The 19236-nt window shown below is 41.6% G+C and overlaps 1 protein-coding gene across 1 annotated transcript; it reads right to left on the minus strand.

Moving 5' to 3' along the window:
* Positions 1 to 469: 469 nt before the first annotated feature.
* LOC121381749 (sphingosine-1-phosphate phosphatase 1-like) lies at positions 470 to 1189 on the minus strand. The gene has a single exon (XM_041511097.1). It carries the CDS (start codon positions 1187 to 1189, stop codon positions 470 to 472), a length of 720 nt encoding a protein of 239 aa, XP_041367031.1.
* Positions 1190 to 19236: the final 18047 nt, after the last annotated feature.

Raw genomic sequence — 19236 nt, forward strand, 5'->3', positions numbered from 1 at the left:
TATGCTATGCTATGCTATGCCGTGCTATGTTATATGCTGAGCTGTGCTATAGTGTTTACGTTACGCTAAGCTACGTTAATTACTTATTGTTTATGTTGTTTTCATGCCATGTGATGTTATATAACATTACGTAACGAAAGTTAAGTTATGCTGTTATACTATATTATGCTATGTCGCCCTATGTTTATGTTGTTGTGATGTGATGACGTCATGTAACATAACCTTTTATTGTCATGTTATGTCATTATATTGTTATAATTATGTTGTTTTGCGCTGTTTTGTGTTATGTTATGTCATGTCACGTTACTTCACGTCACGTCACGACATATCATGTCGAGTTGCGTTACGTCACGTAACGGCTAACGTTGCATCACGTAACGGCTACGTCACGTCACGTCGCGTTGCTTTTTGTTGCGTTTTTGCGTACATTACGTTACTTTACTTTGCCTTACGTTAACGTTATATCTTATCAGTAATATTCTGGGGGTCTTTCTTTATGATTTGCTTTCTGCCTTTTTACGCTTTTAAGATGTACCTCGTATCTAGAACATATTCCTGTTGCCAGGACGATCGGCATCGCGGTTCCCGCCATGGCGTGCGTGGACGGCATCGCGGACTCGTACAAGTGACACATCTCCAGGCGAACCACGGGTGGGGACGGGGGGCGGGGCCACTGCAGGTAATCCTTAGTGCGCTGACCTAGATACATGACCGTGCACCACACCATGATGATGTGTCTGGTGACCACGGCGTCGAGATTCCACGCGAAGTACGAGTAGAACAAGAAGTAGAACACTTCGTCTCCAAGAAACGCGCCCACTTGCGCCAGATAGTACAGCGACTTGTATTGGATTTCGTAATCCACGTGCACGTCGCTGTTATCGCCAACATCCGTAGTGTTGTCGTCGGCGTAGGAATGTACATGTACACATTCTCCAAAACCATTGCCGTTACTCGTATTCACTATGTCCCTATTGTTGTTGTTGTTGTTGTTGTTTTCATACTTGTGTTTACAGTTTTCGCCGGGTCGTTGACGGGCGTTATTGTGTTGGTGGTAGGTTGTTTTGTTGGCTATCTCCCCGTTGGTAGGGTGTTTAGACCCGGAGTACCTCTCTCTAATCAAGACACCGCACTTTACCTGGAATCGCCTGACATATTCCGGGTTTTCCAACTGCATCAGATACTCCATTTCGCTCTCCTATATAAACTGATTTATAAAGAAACTTAAAATTTAGCTGATAAAGCAAGAAACCCCCCGAAGTAGTAGTCCTACGAAGCGCGGAACTAGCACGGAACTAGCACGGAACTCGAAAGTGTAAATAAATACTGTAGTAAATGACCTACCGGCACGCGGGTCTGAGATATGGTCACGTGACTAAAGTTTCTACAGTGGTCATTGGTTTCAAAAAACACCTGGATAGTAATACACCTGTAAAATATTAGTCACCTGTCATTAACCGACAGTCAAAGCCATTCGTGGTTTTTGTTAGAAGCACAAACAATGTGAACAAGTGGATATACGCCAGTGGGATTATTTATAATGTAATACATAGGCATTGGAAGTTGACGCAAATAATTATTGTGTGGGGTGGGCTAGCTATGATATATCGATTTGATTTTCAACTGGGGGGGTGGGGGGTGGGGGTGGGGGGGGTGGGGGGGCAATACATTTCCCTCAGAGTTGGTGTAGTGCCTCTGCATCTCTCCCTCCCTTTCTGACGCCTATGTAATGTTTTAATAGAAAATAACAATTAAGATATGTCCTGGGTCCGGTGCATTTAACAGTTACGATATGTTTTGTAAAATAACATCAATATTGTTTTCTTAATGCATACAGTTATATATACGTGTTGTAATTTAGTTTCAGAGCAGGATGTACCTCGGTGGTATAGTGGCCACCTGAGGTGAAACATGGACTCCCCTTAGTGAACGACCAGGTTATTTCCTGTTTAAACTAGTGCTTCACAGCCGGTGTGTTAAATATGTAGTATGTGTGTCTGTGAGAAGGTGAATATAAAACGCAGGTATAAAAAGTTAAAGTTTGTTTCGTTTAGGTCATCTCAACCAGTGCACCACGACTGATACATCAACGGCTGAATTATGTACTGTTCTGTCTGTTGTACAAATGCAGCGCGTTTTCTTCAAGACATTACTAAGCGTAATAATAAATCAATGTGCTCTAGTGGTATCGTAAAACAGAGGAAACTTTAACTTCATTACGCTAGTTACATAACACAAGCGGTGGTCCACAGCACGATTGGCAGCAACAGTGGTTGGATAGTGTTCTGCAATGGACCCTACTAGCGCGTCCATTGTCATGTCATGTCATAGGGTTTTACGTGCACATTCAGAGCAAGCCGGCTCTTCCGTCCATGACAGGAAAGGTGGGGGGAGTATTTATAGTAATGTACAAAATCACGTGATTAACACGTTAAGGCCAACAAAAAAAATAGGTGTGTTTCCGGTCGACCGACCGTCCCTAGTTTTAACCTCCCCCACCCTAATTTTTTTCTTCTCTTAAACTGAAAAAAAAAAAAAAAAAAAAAAAAAGTAAAAATAAAAGAGGACAACATCACCAAACAAGAGTATTTCCTTCCTTGCACATTGTTTACGTACTATTATACGATACATTTTGCACATGTAATTCCCTTCCGAAAAATATCGAGAAATTATGGAAAAGCTTTTGTAATAGACTTCTTTCCCCTGATTAGCTACCACCGAACAGGTTATTTCAGGTGAATGGAAATGTATATTCTAAATAATAAACGGTAAGTAAAGTGCAATTTTATTTGTGAAAAAATGGGTTTAATAGCGAAAAACAACGCCGTAATGGTTAACAACTAGCCGTAACTAGGGTGTGTCCCTTTAACTTTAAAACATTGTAAACTGATGTTAAATGACAAAGCTATTTGTTTATAATGTGTACAGAATTATTCTGATAGGCTGTACGAGTTTACTGATGATTTTAATAGGACTCGGTAGTCTATTTGTATAGCACGGCTTTTGGTTGCATGACCACAAAATAGCGGGGCATGGTTTTACGTTGATTTATATCGTAAAATTAATTGTTGTATAATATTAAGTATTGCAGTGCCCCACTAATTCCGTGTGGAGCAGAGTTTCCCCAATTGGTATTTATTGTATGAAAAATAGACTTGGTAGTCTATTTTTATACTAGCACGGCTTTTGGATATATTACCACAAAATAATGGAGCATGGTTTTACGTCGACTTATATCGTAAAATGAATTGTTGCATAATGTTAAGTATTCCTGTGCCCCACTAATTCCGTGTGGGGCAGAGTTTGCCCCTTCGTATTTACTGTATGAAAACTAAGAAAACAAGTAGCAATAAACGTAAATGTTCGAAGCAAGCCGAACGGCTGACTCGATGTTTGTTTCATAAATTGTGCAGCCAATACTTACTTGATTTTGGGGCAGTAAAGTGTACATGAATGCTCTGTACTAGTAGATTCTGGATCCGTGTGGGGCAGAACCTGACCCACGTTATTATTAGGTTATTTAGCATTTTCTTTGTGAAATAGATCCGATCTGGTGTATCGTCCAGCCAAATTACGTAATACGATTGGTTAGATGATTGATTGATTGATTGATTGAATGTTTGTTTAACGATACCCCAGCACAAAAATACATATCGGCTATTGGGTGTCACAAATGGTAAGTATATGAACATATTTGTATAGACTCATGTAAAACCACAGTGTAAGGAGCTGTGTGTGTGTGGGGGGGGGGGGGGGGGGGGAGTATAATACAATATATAAAATCAAGTTAAGTATATCTTAAAATTTTGTATAGAAGTCAAAGTGTTTTAAAAACTTTACAATTAACATTGGATGGAATTTAAACGATTCCAAAACATTTCTGTTGCCAAATATATCATTTCTTGTCGGCGTGAGATGATCACACTCCAACAAAATGTGCCGCACAGTCAGTGTACCCTGACAGTGTTCACACTGAGGAGGAGGGTCCTTCTTTAAAATAAATGAATGCGTCAAATATGTATGGCCGATGCGGGCACGGCATAAGACTACTTCATCCTTCCTGCATCGCCTGTAGGATGACTGCCACTCTCCCAGGACTGCCTTGACAGAATGAAGCTTATTCGCAACCGCACCGCAATCGCAATCATCTTGCCAAGTCGAAAAGATATATTGGTTAATATGAAATTTAAAATCACTGTAGGGGACACCAACATGGACACGGGGCAAGTTCAAAGCAGACTTGGCAGCAACATCTGCCTTTTCGTTACCCCTAATGCCAACATGGCTAGGTACCCAACACAGTATAACATCTTTATTGGCAATTGATAAAAAGACACACTTTCGTATCACCATCCCAACTAAGGGGTGCTCCAATTTCATGTACTGTAGAGCTTGAAGACACGAAAGTGAGTCTGTAAAAATAATATACTTGGATGCATATGAATCCTTAATCTGTTCCAGAGCTTTAATGATTGCCCAAATTTCAGCAGTAAAGATTGATGCTGAATCGGGCAATCTCATGGAAATTATTGTGTCTGATGGAAACACTGTAGCACAAGCCACAGAATTCCCATCCCGTGATCCGTCTGTGTAAACAGGAATGTAATCACAGTACCGCTCTTGGATTTCCATGAAATGTTGTTTATAAATAACTGCATCTGTGCGATCTTTTTTTAGATGCACAAGATCGAATACAATTTTTGGTGGTTTGATACACCAAGGTGGCAAAATAAAATATGAAGGCGTTTCCAAAATGTCTGTTAAATCAATGTTGGAAACTAATAAAAACTGCTTAATGCGAAGACCAAATGTTCGAATCGCATTCGGTTTCGCATCAAATAACTTCATATATTTATTATTAAACACCGCATTGTGTGCAGGATGTTTTGGCATTGATTTAATCTGTGTAGCATACTGCAGAGAAAGCTTTGCACGTCTAGCACCCAAACTAGGTTCGTGTGCATCGACGTACAAGCTCTCCACAGGAGATGTTTTGAAAGCACCAAGACAAAGCCTAAGTCCCTGGTTGTGTATAGGATCTAGCATTTGCAAGTAAGACTTACGTGCTGACCTGGTTAGATGACGTCATGTGATGTCATGTGAAAAGTATAAAAAGCGCGAAGGAACGTTTGTTTATATAACGAGCTACTCTGATTCACTAATATCAAAACCTATATTAGCTCGGCCATTTACCTTTCGACCGACCGTTCAAAATTGCGCCAAAATTTCCTCAACAAAATTGCGCACCACTTTCTCTTTGGCATTAACGGCTCCATTCAAATTCCATAGCACCACCACCACCCCCACCCGCCTGCTACCGATTCAATCGGGCTGCTGGTGCTCCCTTGCACCTGACAGTGCAGGCGGTCCCTCCTTCCCCTCCCCCCACCTTTCCTGTCATGGACGGAAGAGCCGGCCAAGGCCGGCTCTTGCGCCCACGACAGGCGTGCGCTATAACAGCTTGCTCTGAATGTGCACGTAAAACCCTATGGCATGACACATGACATGTTCGTTTATCACTTTGCACTTCGGTGTTAAAGTCATGACATCTAAAATAATAATGAAAAGAAAATGGAAGATTACCTTTATGACAAATAGTTAACTATTTAGGCCTGACATTTAGAATGGAGATTGACACTGTTTACAAGCAATTTAAAGCATTAAACGAAATGAAATTATAATTGTGCCTGCATTCCTATTACACTGCTTTTGATAAGTTCATAGCTCAGCTTCACTTGAACATCAGACAGGATCTACTGGATAATGATGTTGATGTTGTTGTGTTATTTTGGCTGCTTATCTGCTGCAGTAAATAAATATGAACTGATGTTTTCTACCATTCCTGACTTGTTCCTTTTGTTAGCCGGGTGGTTTACAGTTTGGTGTCAGAAGTGGGATGTTTTAAAATAAGAAAACATCCCAATCGAACTCACGGGTATTAAAAAAGGAACACTGGCATTCGTAACGTAATCAGTATACGGGACATACTTTAATTATGGAAACAGCAACATCATCGGATTCAGAAGTCACTTTTAACTTGGGTCATGGATCGCAATGTCTCCAGGAAGGGCAATGGGATATTTCACTGGATGGTGAAGCTACTGAGGGTACTTTGGATCAACTATCTGATGAAGAGGGGATGTGATAGGGCAGGGGGAGTACCTAGACGTCGCCATTTGAATACTGCCGGGGTATTCACGATCAGACCCGATTTCTATGATGGAACAACTGACTGGGATGAATATTACAGTCACTTTAAGAACTGTTCTGAGCTTGGGAGATGGTCACCACATGAAAGTCTACTAGTACTTTCAGCGAGTCTAAATGGTTCAGCTAGGACATACTACATGGGGTTAGGATGCGATGAACAGAAGTCATTTTCCACCTTGGTTCAGAGATTAAGCAGTCGTTTTGGAAGTGAAAGACAGCAAGATAAATGGTTGTCAAGACTAGAAGTCAGGCAAAGACTGCCTGGCGAATCAATTGCAGGTTTGGCTGATGACTTGCGCCAGATGACACAGATGGCATATACAGACCTAGGCACACGGGCACAAGAAGTCATTGCGTTAAATCAACTCTACAAGAGTGTATCACCTGAACTCCGATATATCTGTATTGATAAGGCTTGTAGAACTGTTGTTGATGCCGTTTGTATAATTGAACGTTATGAAGCACTAGTTGGAGAGACCAGGGACAGAAGAAAGCCTTCTGTCAGGGCTGTTCTAAATCATGAGGTGTCGGCGTCATCAAAAGATAATATAAACAAAGAAGAAGATAAAAATCCATAACCAAATGATGTTTTCAATACAATTCTGAAGCGCCTTGCAAAACTAGATGTGACGGTACATGCTCTTAATTTTGTTTTCGCCTGTGGCGATATTAATTGTTTTAGAAGGCCGTGTGCAGTTCCAAATGCACTTAGCTAGATGGGCAACTTGTTACGTAATACTTCTGCGCGATGGTCGTCTAATACACACCCAGCCCAGGTGTGGAGCCATGTGGCCAGTAGTTACGTAATACCTCTGCGAGTGCAGTTTTTACAACCGTGATTTGGCGACGATGGCGTCAGTACGTCTGGCGATCAAAGAGAAAAATGCGTCTCTGGGAGAGGTGGAATATCAGATGATAGGGGAGGACCGCCTTGTACCCCCAGGCGATTTTCTGATTTTATAATAAATAGCTAGAATTTTAGAGTTATGAGGAGAAGCAAAAAGGACGGCTCCCAGGGAACGTTAGTCCATTTGGACTTTGGTAAATATCATTTCTGCTCTGTTGTATAACCTTGATGTGATTGATGTGACTTAAATATTTTAATACTGTATTATACCAATATTCTTTAGACAGTGTCTTCGGTCATCTGACGAAGTAAATCGTAGACTTTTTGTTCTAACATTATATGAGTATTTGGTAATATAAAGCTTAGCCAGTCATCCTAGAAGACCTAGGTAAACTGTAGGTTATTGTCTTTATTGTGATAGGTACCAGTATTAATTCTGTGTTACAAGGTTACTGAATGAGTAGTTAAGGGTTAATTAAAAATTAACCAGTTAGGAATAGAGTGGTAATTCCTTTATTAATTAACTTCTCCTAGAAGCGTTTCTCAATTATCACACGTGTGTGTGTTGTGTCACGGTGAAGTGATTCGCATATTGTGTAAACTAGACACCTAGAGATTAACTAATTAAGTGATCAGTTCTGGGTTGTTATTATTGTTGTTATTAATTAACTACTACGGCTGTACGTTTGTCAGCGTAGGTTAATACAGATTCCAAAGTGTATTGTGTTTTTGTTGTGTTTTCTAGTGAACCAAACGTGCTATAATAATATATACTTTATATAAGATCGTATCTCTGATCATACCTAGACGAGCCAAAGCGGTTTTGAACTGCCCGTTACAGAGAGATCTAATAGATATACAGTTAGGAGAGAGATTTGGATAATCGTGTTTTATTCAGTTACGGGTATTATAGAATCCCCGTGACACTAGAGAAGAGTATCAATGAAAGTTCAGAGCAGAATAGTGGCTCATCTCCACATTCTTATGCATGGACTAGAAGACGCATATATGATAACCAGAATAGACGTCGTTGCTTCATATGCAATTCCCCCGACCACTTAGTGAGAAGATGTCCTATGAGATGTCCTGAGTACCAAAGACCTTCTCAAACTTACAGTGCTGAACAACAGGGAAACGGGAACCTGTTGACTCAGTGGGCCGAGAGTCAACAGTAGGTACAAGGCCTACTGACGAAACGTTCAAGGGGTGTGATATAAGAGTTGGGCTTGCTGGTGGTGTTAAAGGAAAACTGGATAATGGTTTCTACGCCACCGGGACTATCAATGGTATACCTGTAGACTATCTGGTTGACAGTGGATCTACTAGGACAATACTGTCAAGCAGAGTTTACAATCAGATTGCGTTTGAGTTTGCTCCTAGGTTGCAGCCATGGTTTTCCAATATTAACGCAGTTGACGGAAGTTGCTTGGAAACAATAGGACTTGCACTGATGAATATCACCCTGGCGGATCCGTACAGAAGTGTCAACTATTCAGTGTTGGACTGGTGGAAAAGCAGAGATGATCTGCCAGGTCAGTGTCCAAATACCCCAGACAGACAGGCTTACAAAGACCGCTAATATTGAGGGCAAAACGGATCTGTCTCCAAACTTGCCTGTACCAAAACATGAAGAGAGCCAAACTAGTTCTGATGTAGAAGAATTCTCTATATCAAGACCAGATGTGGAGATTGTTATGTGTCCGGTATTAGGTGTTCGCACTCCACATGACCAGGAAACAGACAGTGGAGATGTCAAGGCCATCTCCAGATGTCAGAGAATAAGTCTATCATTGCTTTTGGATGGTTGGAGCACAGATGAGATTCTTCTAAAACAGCAAAACGATGTCCATGTGGGTTCAATTCTCTTGCATTATCTGCAAATCGAATACCTGGGTGGTCAGCTATTTCACACCTTTCATCTGTGGCAAAGACATTTTGGCGACATTGGGGCCGCCTTGAAGTACATAATCAGGTGCTGTATAGAAGATGGTTCTCAGATGGTACTAGCTGGCTACAGTTGGTAATCCCTGAAGAGCTTAAGAAAGATGTTCTCTTTCTACACCACAACAGTCCATCGGGTGGACATCTAGGAGCTAATAAATGTCTTGAGAGGATCAGACAGAATTTGTATTGGCCTGGGATGAAAAAGGAGGTTTCAAAATACTGCACCAGTTGTGATAAATGTGCAGCACCGAAACTGTCCAGGGAACCCCAGAGGGCTCCACTCGGTTCTTATCTAGTTGGTAAGCCAATGGAGAAAGTTGCTGTAAAGCAATACAACACTATCGGTAATAAGGACACGACTATCAAAACTGGAGATGTTGTGTGGGTCCCCTATCCTTTCAGGAAGACTGGAGTATACCAGAAGTTAACTGTGAGTTGGAAAGGTCCGTTCTTGATTCTGAGACGAATTGATGGTGTCACTTGTCTGGTGAAGAGATCACCAAGGCAATCTGCCAAGGTATATCATGTTGACCGCTTGCTACTTTATAAAGGGGGAAATCTCCCAGTGTGGATCCGCAGACAGCTGAAGTCATGTGAATAAGCAAACATGTCTATACCTACCTGATGTTTACATTTACTAAGTTTTTTTGGGGGGTTTTTTTATTGTGTCTACACATGTACAAGTTTGAGTAACTGTATGTACATTCTACAACGATTTGTTTTATCGAGATGTCCAGGAAGAGGAGCGTGCAGCTTTGGTGTGAACATTGGTCTATCTGTTCAAACTTGAGGTGACTGATGTGTGTCTTTAGTCTACTACGGCCAGTTCTGGGTATGGAGATCTGTACTTGATACAAGACATTAATTTCGATTTGGTACATTTAGGATGACAGTCATTACATGCTGAAGTCAAATTGTGGGGAAATTTGGCATTTATTAAGCAGCTTTGATTAAACTTTTGTAAACTCCTGATTGTGTGTGTGAGGTACACATGAAGCTTCGTAGTATCTGATGTTTTGTAGAACCTGCAATAGAAAATTGAAGGATTATGTAGATGACTAATGTGAGTTGTCGAGGGAACGTCGTTCCAAGATGTTTTGACTTCCAGTGAGGTTTCGGCCTGATCAACCTAGGACCTACTGGTGTGTAGTTAAAGAACTGAATCTAATTTTCGAGAATTTGCGAGGTTAGTGCGATCTTTGGGATCGATGAGGAAGCGGTGCATGATGTACAAACAATAGGAGTTTAGAAGTTACGTAGGCTTAAATGATGAAGTGTGGAAGTGTTAACATGGGACAGTAAGCAGAACAAACCATACATAGCTGGGCGAGGGCTGAGATTGAAACGAAGATAGGCGTAACCAGCTATGGTGGTCACCAGTGTAAGAACAGTTCACCTATGCAGACCAAAAGACAATGTTATCCAAGACACGCCCACCGGCGACGAAGATTCTGTTTGGAGATTTCTAAATTGTGTTTTTACTAGATAGTAACCATGCTGTGTTTGGGGCACAATAATCCCCCCATTGGTTACTTATACCATGTTGGTATAATTAATAAAATTATTATTATTGTGTTACTTCTCTGAGTAAACCACTAGAATGAAATATTTTAATAATTGTTAGATAATGCTATCAACAAACATGTTAGTCTCAGGAATGTTTATTGCTTGGATAAACTGTTTAAAAGGAACTATTAAATTTATTACAGAAAAACAAAACAGCTGCTAAAAGATGATGTAAATAACTGATGACGACTATAACAATACCATAACGTAATCATACAATGACGTCAATGTAAACACGCCTGATGTTAGAAATACCGGCCGGTATACTAAATGATTTCAGTTACAATAATAATGTTATTTTGTTTGAGATGTACCGGAGGTACAATCTTAGAACCAAGGGGGTGTTGTAATGGACCCTATTAGCGCGTCCATTAATTATTATGAGTATTTATAGTAATGTACGAAATCACGTGATTAACACATTAATGGCAAACAGCTGATTTTGACACTTTAGCCGAGAGGAAATTTATTTTACTTAATAAAACGAAATTTCGATGAACTAGTTACTCTGTACATGTTAGTACTGATTTCACTGTACCTAAACAAACTATAATTACGCTATTTCCCTTAGTTAATATTATTTGGAGCTTATTCGCAGACGAATTCATCGATGTCTGCCATATTGACTTCACCGGCGTTGTTGCCACAGAGGTCGAAAATACAAAACGTAAATGTTCGAAGCAAGCCAAACGGCTGACTCGATGTTTGTTTCATAAATTGTGCAGCCAATACTTACTTGATTTTGGGGCAGTAAAGTGCACATAAATGCTCTGTACTAGTAGATTCTGGATCCGTGTGGGACAGAACCTGCTCCACGTTATTATTAGGTTATTTAGCATTTTCTTTGTGAAATAGATCCGATCTGGTGTATCGTCCAGCCAAATTACGTAATGCGATTGGTTACGCCCATGTGAAAAGTATAAAAAGCGCGAAGGAACGTTTGTTTATCACTTTGCACTTCGGTGCTAAAGTCATGACATCTAAAATAATAATGAAAAGAAAATGGAAGATTACCTTTATGACAAATAGTTAACTATTTAGGCCTGACATTTAGAATGGAGATTGACACTGTTTACAAGCAATTTAAATCATTAAACGAAATGAAATTATAATTGTGCCTGCATTCCTATTACACTGCTTTTGATAAGTTCATAGCTCAGCTTCACTTGAACATCAGACAGGATCTACTGGATAATGATGTTGATGTTGTTGTGTTATTTTGGCTGCTTATCTGCTGCAGTAAATAAATATGAACTGATGTTTTCTACCATTCCTGACTTGTTCCTTTTGTTAGCCAGGTGGCTTACAGTACGATCGGTACGACCCTGAAAGATGTAACTCCGGGATTATTTGGTGGTGATGGTGGTGGTGGTGGTGGTGGGGTAATGTTGGTTGTTGTTGTTTTGTTTGTTTTTGTTTTGTTTTTAATGGGGGAGTTTTGGGGATGCAGGATTGTGAGATTGTTGTTTCTGTCTACTATAATACTTCCTTGTTAGGTACGGTATTTAACCAGCGGTTACCCAAAGATTTTGACAACTTCGACTTGCCCTTAGTTATTATTTGACATCCCAGGCACAGGTTTCGCTGTTGAAACCCACCCTAACCCTGCTCAAGCAAAAAAAATAAAATAATAATAATAAAAAAATCCCAATACATTTTCCGAGAGAGCATGTCTCGACTCCCACTATAAACATCGCTCGCCAGTCCAGACCCCATTTTATAAAATTCCTGCACACGCGCCTGCATCCACTTCCCTGCACCATTACCACGCCAATAACAATGAGCAAGCCAGTTGGGACATAATGTTAAACATAGCAATTAAGACTGAATTATCCCACATTGTGAGTGTCCAGTGACAAGTGTCATCATGTTATCCATAAGCAAATACGTATGTGTGTGACTGACAGAAAGTATAGAAACCAGGCTTTTCTGTCAAAGGTCATATTTCTGTGTGACCAAAGTCCCCAACCACGTGCATTGTAGTTTCGTGCAATTTCATTGTCCGCAAACAGAAATATTTAAATTTAAAAGAGGAAATATAGCACAATTCTCTCTCTCTCTCTCTCTCTCTCTCTCTCTCTCTCTCTCTCTCTCTCTCTCTCTCTCTCTCTCTCTCTCTCTCTCTCTCCTCTCTCTCTCTCTCTCTCTATATATATATATATATATATATATATATATATATATCACACACACAACACTCGACTGATGCGGGATCGATCTAGGATCGATTCCCGTCGGTGGGCCCAATGGGCTATTTCTCGTTCCAGCCAGTGCTTCACAACTGGTGTAACAAAGGCCGTGTTATGTACTATCCTGTCTGTGGGATGTGCATATAAAAAATACCTTGCTGCTAATCAAAAAGAGTAGCCCATGAAGTGGGTTTTCTCTCTCAATACCTGTGTGGTCCTTAACCATATGTCCGACCCGCCTCGGTGGCGTCGTGGTAGGCCATCGGTCTACAGGCTGGTAGGTACTGGGTTCTGATCCCAGTCGAGGCATGGGATTTTTAATCCAGATACCGACTCCAAACCCTGAGTGAGTGCTCCGCAAGGCTCAATGGGTAGGTGTAAACCACTTGCACCGACCAGTGATCCATAACTGGTTCAACAAAGGCCACGGTTTGTGCTATCCTGCCTGTGGGAAGCGCAAATAAAAGATCCCTTGCTGCTAATCGGAAAGAGTAGCCCATGTAGTGGCGACAGCGGGTTTCCTCTCAAAATCTGTGTGGTCCTTAACCATATGTCTGACGCCATATAACCGTAAATAAAATGTGTTGAGTGCGTCGTTAAATAAAACATTTCTTTCTTTCTTTCTTTCTTTCCATATGTCCGATGCCATATAACCGTAAATAAAAATGTGTTGAGTGAGTCGTTAAATAAAACATTTCCTTCCTTCCTTCCGCTCTGTCTCGGTGTCTCTTGATTATTTTCATCCATTTTCAAGGCACTTAAAAAGTTACGGTGGGGTGCACATAAACACACACACACCCTCTCTCTCTCTCTCTCTCTCTCTCTCTCTCTCTCTCTCTCTCTCTCTCTCTCTCTCTCTCTCTCTCTCTCTCTCTCTCTCTCTCTCTCTCTCTCTCTCTCTCTCTCTCTCTCTCTTCATCTTCAAATAAGTATTTTATCTATTTGAAAAGTACTATGGCACTGTGTGACACAGCATATTGTTCCGTTTCATAGACGAGATACCAGGCATAATAGGCCGCGGTGTTCCGAATATCCAGCATAACGTTTGACCAACCAAATCAAAGATCAAGATAAGTGTAGTCATAGGGCCATTTTCCTTGTGATGTTTTTCATCATGTCATGAGACATGGCGCGTGAGGGATGCGTGCGTGGTTACCGCATATGGGAGAAAGGAAGGAAATGTTTTATTTAACGACGCACTCAACACATTTTACTTACGATTATATGGCGTCGGACATATGGTTATAGACTACAAAGATATTGAGAGAGGAAACCCGCTGTCGCCACGTCATGGACTACTCTTTTTCGATTAGCAGCATATTATGCACCATCCCACAGACATGATTACACATACCACGGCCTTTGATATACTAGTTGTGGTCCACTGGCTGGAGCGAGAAATAGCCCAATGGGCCCACCGACTAGGATCGATCCCGGACCGACCGCGCATCAAGCGAACGTTTTACCACTTGGCTACGTCCCGCCCCACTGCGTATGGAGACACAACTATTGTTTGTTTTGTTTTTAGTGGGTTGTCGTTGTTGTTGTTGGTTTTGAACGCTGTACATCATGCACCTCATCCGCGCTGTTTGCATGAAAAACGGCCGATATCAGACCTCTTCATTTAAGGGGAGTTATCACTAACACTCACCATCACTCACCTGAGATTAGTTAAGGAGGGTAATTTTTAGCTCACCTTAGCATGTGACTTTGTATGGTATCAATATGGTAATATCGCAAATGGACACCCATAATCTGTGTTCTGGGAGCAATTAATCAACCTCCACAATGATCTGCCATATCACAGTTAAAGTTTGTTTTGTTTAACAACACCACTAGAACAAATTGATGTATTAATCATTGACTATTATATGTCAAACATTTGGTAAGTTTTTGATAGTCTTAGACAAAATCCGCTGCATTTATCCATTAGCAACAAAGAATCGTTTATATTCATTTTCTCAGTACCCTGTGCATACCACAGCCTTTGATATTTGCCATATTATACCTGTTAGTAGTTAACTGGCTTAGTCTGGTTAGGTACACTGGTAGGTGCTGGATCCGTATGCCTGTACGTCTGTAACGCAGATGACAGTATGGCCACTAAACCAGTTCTACTCTCAGCGTACTTGGACCTTAATAAACAATGAAAGAATGAAGTTTGTTTTGTTTAACGACACCACTAGAACACATTGATTAATTAATCATCGGCTATTGGATGTTAAACATTTGATAATTCTGACACGTAGTCATCAGAGGAAATCCTCTACATTTTCCGTTAGTAGCAAGGGATCTTTTATATGAACTTTCCCACAGACAGGATAGCACATACCACAGCCTTTGATATCCACTATGTGATACCCGATAGTACGTTAACAGGCTTAAGGCTGGTAGGTGCTGGGTTTCGTATGCCAGTACGTTAAGGCTGGTAGGTGCTGGGTTCCTATCTCAGTACGTTGCGGCTGGTATGTGCTGGGTTCCTATGTCAGTACGTTACGGCTGGTAGGTGCTGGGTTTGGTATGTCAGTACGATAAGGCTGGTAGGTGCTGGGTTCCTATGCCAGTACGTTAAGGCTGGTAGGTGCTGGGTTTGGTATGTCAGTACGTTAAGGCTGGTAGGTGCTGGGTTTGGTATGTCAGTACGATAAGGCTGGTAGGTGCTGGGTTTGGTATGTCAGTACGATAAGGCTGGTAGGTGCTGGGTTCATATGCCAGTACGTTAAGGCTGGTAGGTGCTGGGTTTGGTATGTCAGTACGTTAAGGCTGGTAGGTGCTGGGTTCCTATGTCAGTACGTTAAGGCTGGTAGGTGCTGGGTTCCTATGTCAGTATGTTAAGGCTGGTAGGTGCTGGGTTCCTATGCCAGTACGTTAAAGCTGGTAGGTGCTAGGTTCCTATGTCAGTACGTTAAGGCTGGTAGGTGCTGGGTTCCTATGCCAGTACGTTAAGGCTGGTAGGTGCTGGGTTTGGTATCTCAGTACGTTATGGCTGGTAGGTGCTAGGTTCCTATGTCAGTACGTTAAGGCTGGTAGGTGCTGGGTTTCTATGCCAGTACGTTCAGGCTGGTAGGTGCTGGGTTCATATGTCAGTACGTTAAGGCTCGTAGGTGCTGGGTTCCTATGTTAGTACGTTAAGGCTGGTAGGTGCTGGGTTCCTATGTCAGTACGTTAAGGCTGGTAGGTGCTGGGTTCCTATGTCAGTACGTTAAGGCTGGTAGGTGCTGGGTTTCGTATGCCAGTACGTTAAGGCTGGTAGGTGCTGGGTTCCTATGTCAGTACGTTAAGGCTGGTAGGTGCTGGGATCCTATGTCAGTACGTTAAGGCTGGTAGGTGCTGGGTTTGGTATGTCAGTACGTTAAGGCTGGTAGGTGCTGGGTTTGGTATGTCAGTACGTTAAGGCTGGTAGGTGCTGGGTTTGGTATGTCAGTACGTTAAGGCTGGTAGGTGCTGGGTTTGGTATGTCAGTACGTTAAGGCTGGTAGGTGCTGGATTCCTATGTCAGTACGTTAAGGCTGGTAGTTGCTGGGTTCCTATGCCAGTACGTTAAGGCTCGTAGGTGCTGGGTTCCTATGCCAGTACGTTAAGGCTGGTAGGTGCTGGGTTCCTATGTCAGTACGTTAAGGCTGGTAGGTGCTGGGTTCCTATGTCAGTACGTTAAGGCTGGTAGGTGCTGGGTTCCTATGTCAGTACGTTAAGGCTCGTAGGTGCTGGGTTCCTATGCCAGTACGTTAAGGCTGGTAGGTGCTGGGATCCTATGTCAGTACGTTAAGGCTGGTAGGTGCTGGGTTTGGTATGTCAGTACGTTAAGGTTGGTAGGTGCTGGGTTTCTATGTCAGTACGTTAAGGCTGGTAGGTGCTGGGTTCCTATGCCAGTACGTCTGTAACCCAGATGCCAGTACGTACAGCCACTACACCAGTTCTACACTCAGCGTACTTGGACCTTAATAAACAATGACACTGAACGAATGATACAATAACCTGTTCGCCTAGAATCTCTGGCCCGGTCAGAATTTGTGTCCTTGACAGGCGCGATTGACCCTTCAAATGATTAGATTAGAGTAATCTGGTAGATTAGTAGTTTTGAAGGACCCTCATTCACACAGATTATTGTATTGATTTGTTACACACTGGATTTGTTCAGGACAATTAGAGGAGGGTTTGTACATATGCATCAGATGTCGGGAGCCAAGGGACCAACCCCACCTCTGAAGATTACGTACCCCCTCCCCCCTCCCCCGGTAGAAAGGTGAATAAATATAACTGGGCCTTGCAGTTGATGACATTTTTCAACGCCTATATTAAATGTGCTACTTGCAGTCTGTCAATTGACATGATTAAAATAAATCAGAAAATAAGAAGGGCGGTGGTGATATAAGTTACGTTAAAGGGACATTCCTGAGTTTGCTGCATTGTAAGATATTTCTACGATTAAACTTACATATTAAATCGTCTTAATATTTGTAAGAAGCCCAAACTGGATTTAGTTTAAAAATTATTTTAGGAAATAAAATGAAATTTAACCTAATACAAATAGTAGAACGATCAGAAACACGTTTAATATAATTACAATTGTTAAAAAATCTCTGTTAGTCGATAACATCTTTAAAATTGCAGCAAACTCAGGAATGTCCCTTTAAGGTTTGTTTTGTTTAAAAACGGCGCTAGAGCACATTGATTTATTCATCATCGTCTATTGGATGTCAAACATTTGGTAATTTCTTAGAAAGAAAACCCGCTACATTTTCCTATTAATAGCAAAGTATATTTTATATGCACCATCCCACAAACAGGATAGCATATACCACGGCTGGAACAACCGATGGGGATCGATCCTAGACCGACCGCGCATCAGCCCGCATTACCACTGGGCTACGTACCGTTCTAGTATACCAGTCGTGGCCCACCAACGGGGATCGATCCTAGACCGACCGCGCATCAGGCGAGCGCTTTACCACTGGGCTAAGAAGAAAAATAAAGTGCCGCACATATGGATGCCATCAGTGGCAGATCTAAGGGAGGGCCCCAGGGGCCCGAGATACCCCCCCCCCCCCCAACCCCCCCCCCCCCCCCCCCCCCCCCCCTCTAAATTTTGCGAGTTTACGTTGGAGAATCCGAGAAATCACTTGAGGAATGTTTGTGGCCTTCGGATCCTCTACTGGCCATCACAAGTTAGTGACACCCGGCATGCGTTTTAAGCACAACAGTACATGGTACACTGGTGCTAGTACTTTAAATCAATTTAAATCAATTATTTATTGGCAAGATGAAACAACACTTTGTTGTAACAAGTCCTTTCATGTCTACTCAGTGCTCTGTTTACAAAGAGGGACACTTCGTACTTTGACCAGATAATCACGTTGTTTGCTATAAGCTGCTACCAATACTGTCCTAAAGTATGTTCGAACTGTTAATATAAATCGTACTGTCATACTGCACCTTTATTTGAATATAGGACAGATAATATTAATAAGAATGCCAGTTATGTGCCAATTAAGTTAGATAACCTTATTCCCGCAATTTTATTTGGAGTAGGTCAGTTTAAGTAGAGTCTTATGTAAAATAATTTTATATGTACACTGTGTACGAAAAGTAGATTAAGGACATCCCAATAATTCAAATAAATCCCAATTTCAGTTTAGTAGTGATCATACACGTTTTTGCCCCCCACTGACATGTTGTTTTTCTGTCTTCATTGACTGTAATGACAGTAGTCGCTAATCAGACGGATGCAGGATATTTTTAGGGAGTATATATATGTACACTTGGAAGACATATAAGCGTCCCTCGTCATTTTGGCCCTGAGATTTGAAACCCTGTGCGATGGGCCCAAATCTTTGGCATAGAAGCCACAGCCTGTATTGTTTCCTATAATCTGAAAGACAAAACCGTAACCCGTGATCTCCGCACAAATGTAGAGTCGAGGAAATCATTTACTGGAGATTCTATCCCTCTTATGTCACCACAAAGCAGGGCCGCAGTTATGATTTTTTTATTTGGGGGGGGGGGGGGGAGGCAACTGAGTAGTTAATAGTCTAATACTCCTTAAATGGTTAAGAAGATAAGTTTCTATAATGCTTTCCGGATTTTTTTCTGTCCCCCCCCCCCCCCCACTGCTAGATACGGCCCTGCAAAGAGGACTGCTACTCTCAGACTAGTTTACTAAATTAAAACTAACACCGGGCAGAGCTAGTTTGAATAAGTACAGCTGTGATAACTCATGATGATATGAGGTGTTCGCGAGTAAAATAGTAATTCTTTGTCGACAAGACCATGGCATTTCAAGAAATTGTATTCATAATATTGATGGACATTTTGTGACTATTACTGACAAAATTGGTACGTATGGAGTTATTGCTGGGAAGCGTTATGACCCCAACTTGTCTTCTTATGATAAGATCGTCAATAGCGTGTATAGCAGCCAAGTGCCCGAATGACGCCCATAGGCGTCCGGGCTCCCTTTTTCTATAGAGGCAGGCTGATTTT

This window comes from Gigantopelta aegis, chromosome 9 (genome assembly GCF_016097555.1).
Source record: "Gigantopelta aegis isolate Gae_Host chromosome 9, Gae_host_genome, whole genome shotgun sequence".
Taxonomy (NCBI): domain Eukaryota; kingdom Metazoa; phylum Mollusca; class Gastropoda; order Neomphalida; family Peltospiridae; genus Gigantopelta; species Gigantopelta aegis.

Coding starts and splice junctions, on each gene's coding strand:
- LOC121381749 (XM_041511097.1), bottom strand. CDS start 1,189: ATGGAGTATCTGATGCAGTTGGAAAACCCGGAATATGTCAGGCGATTC.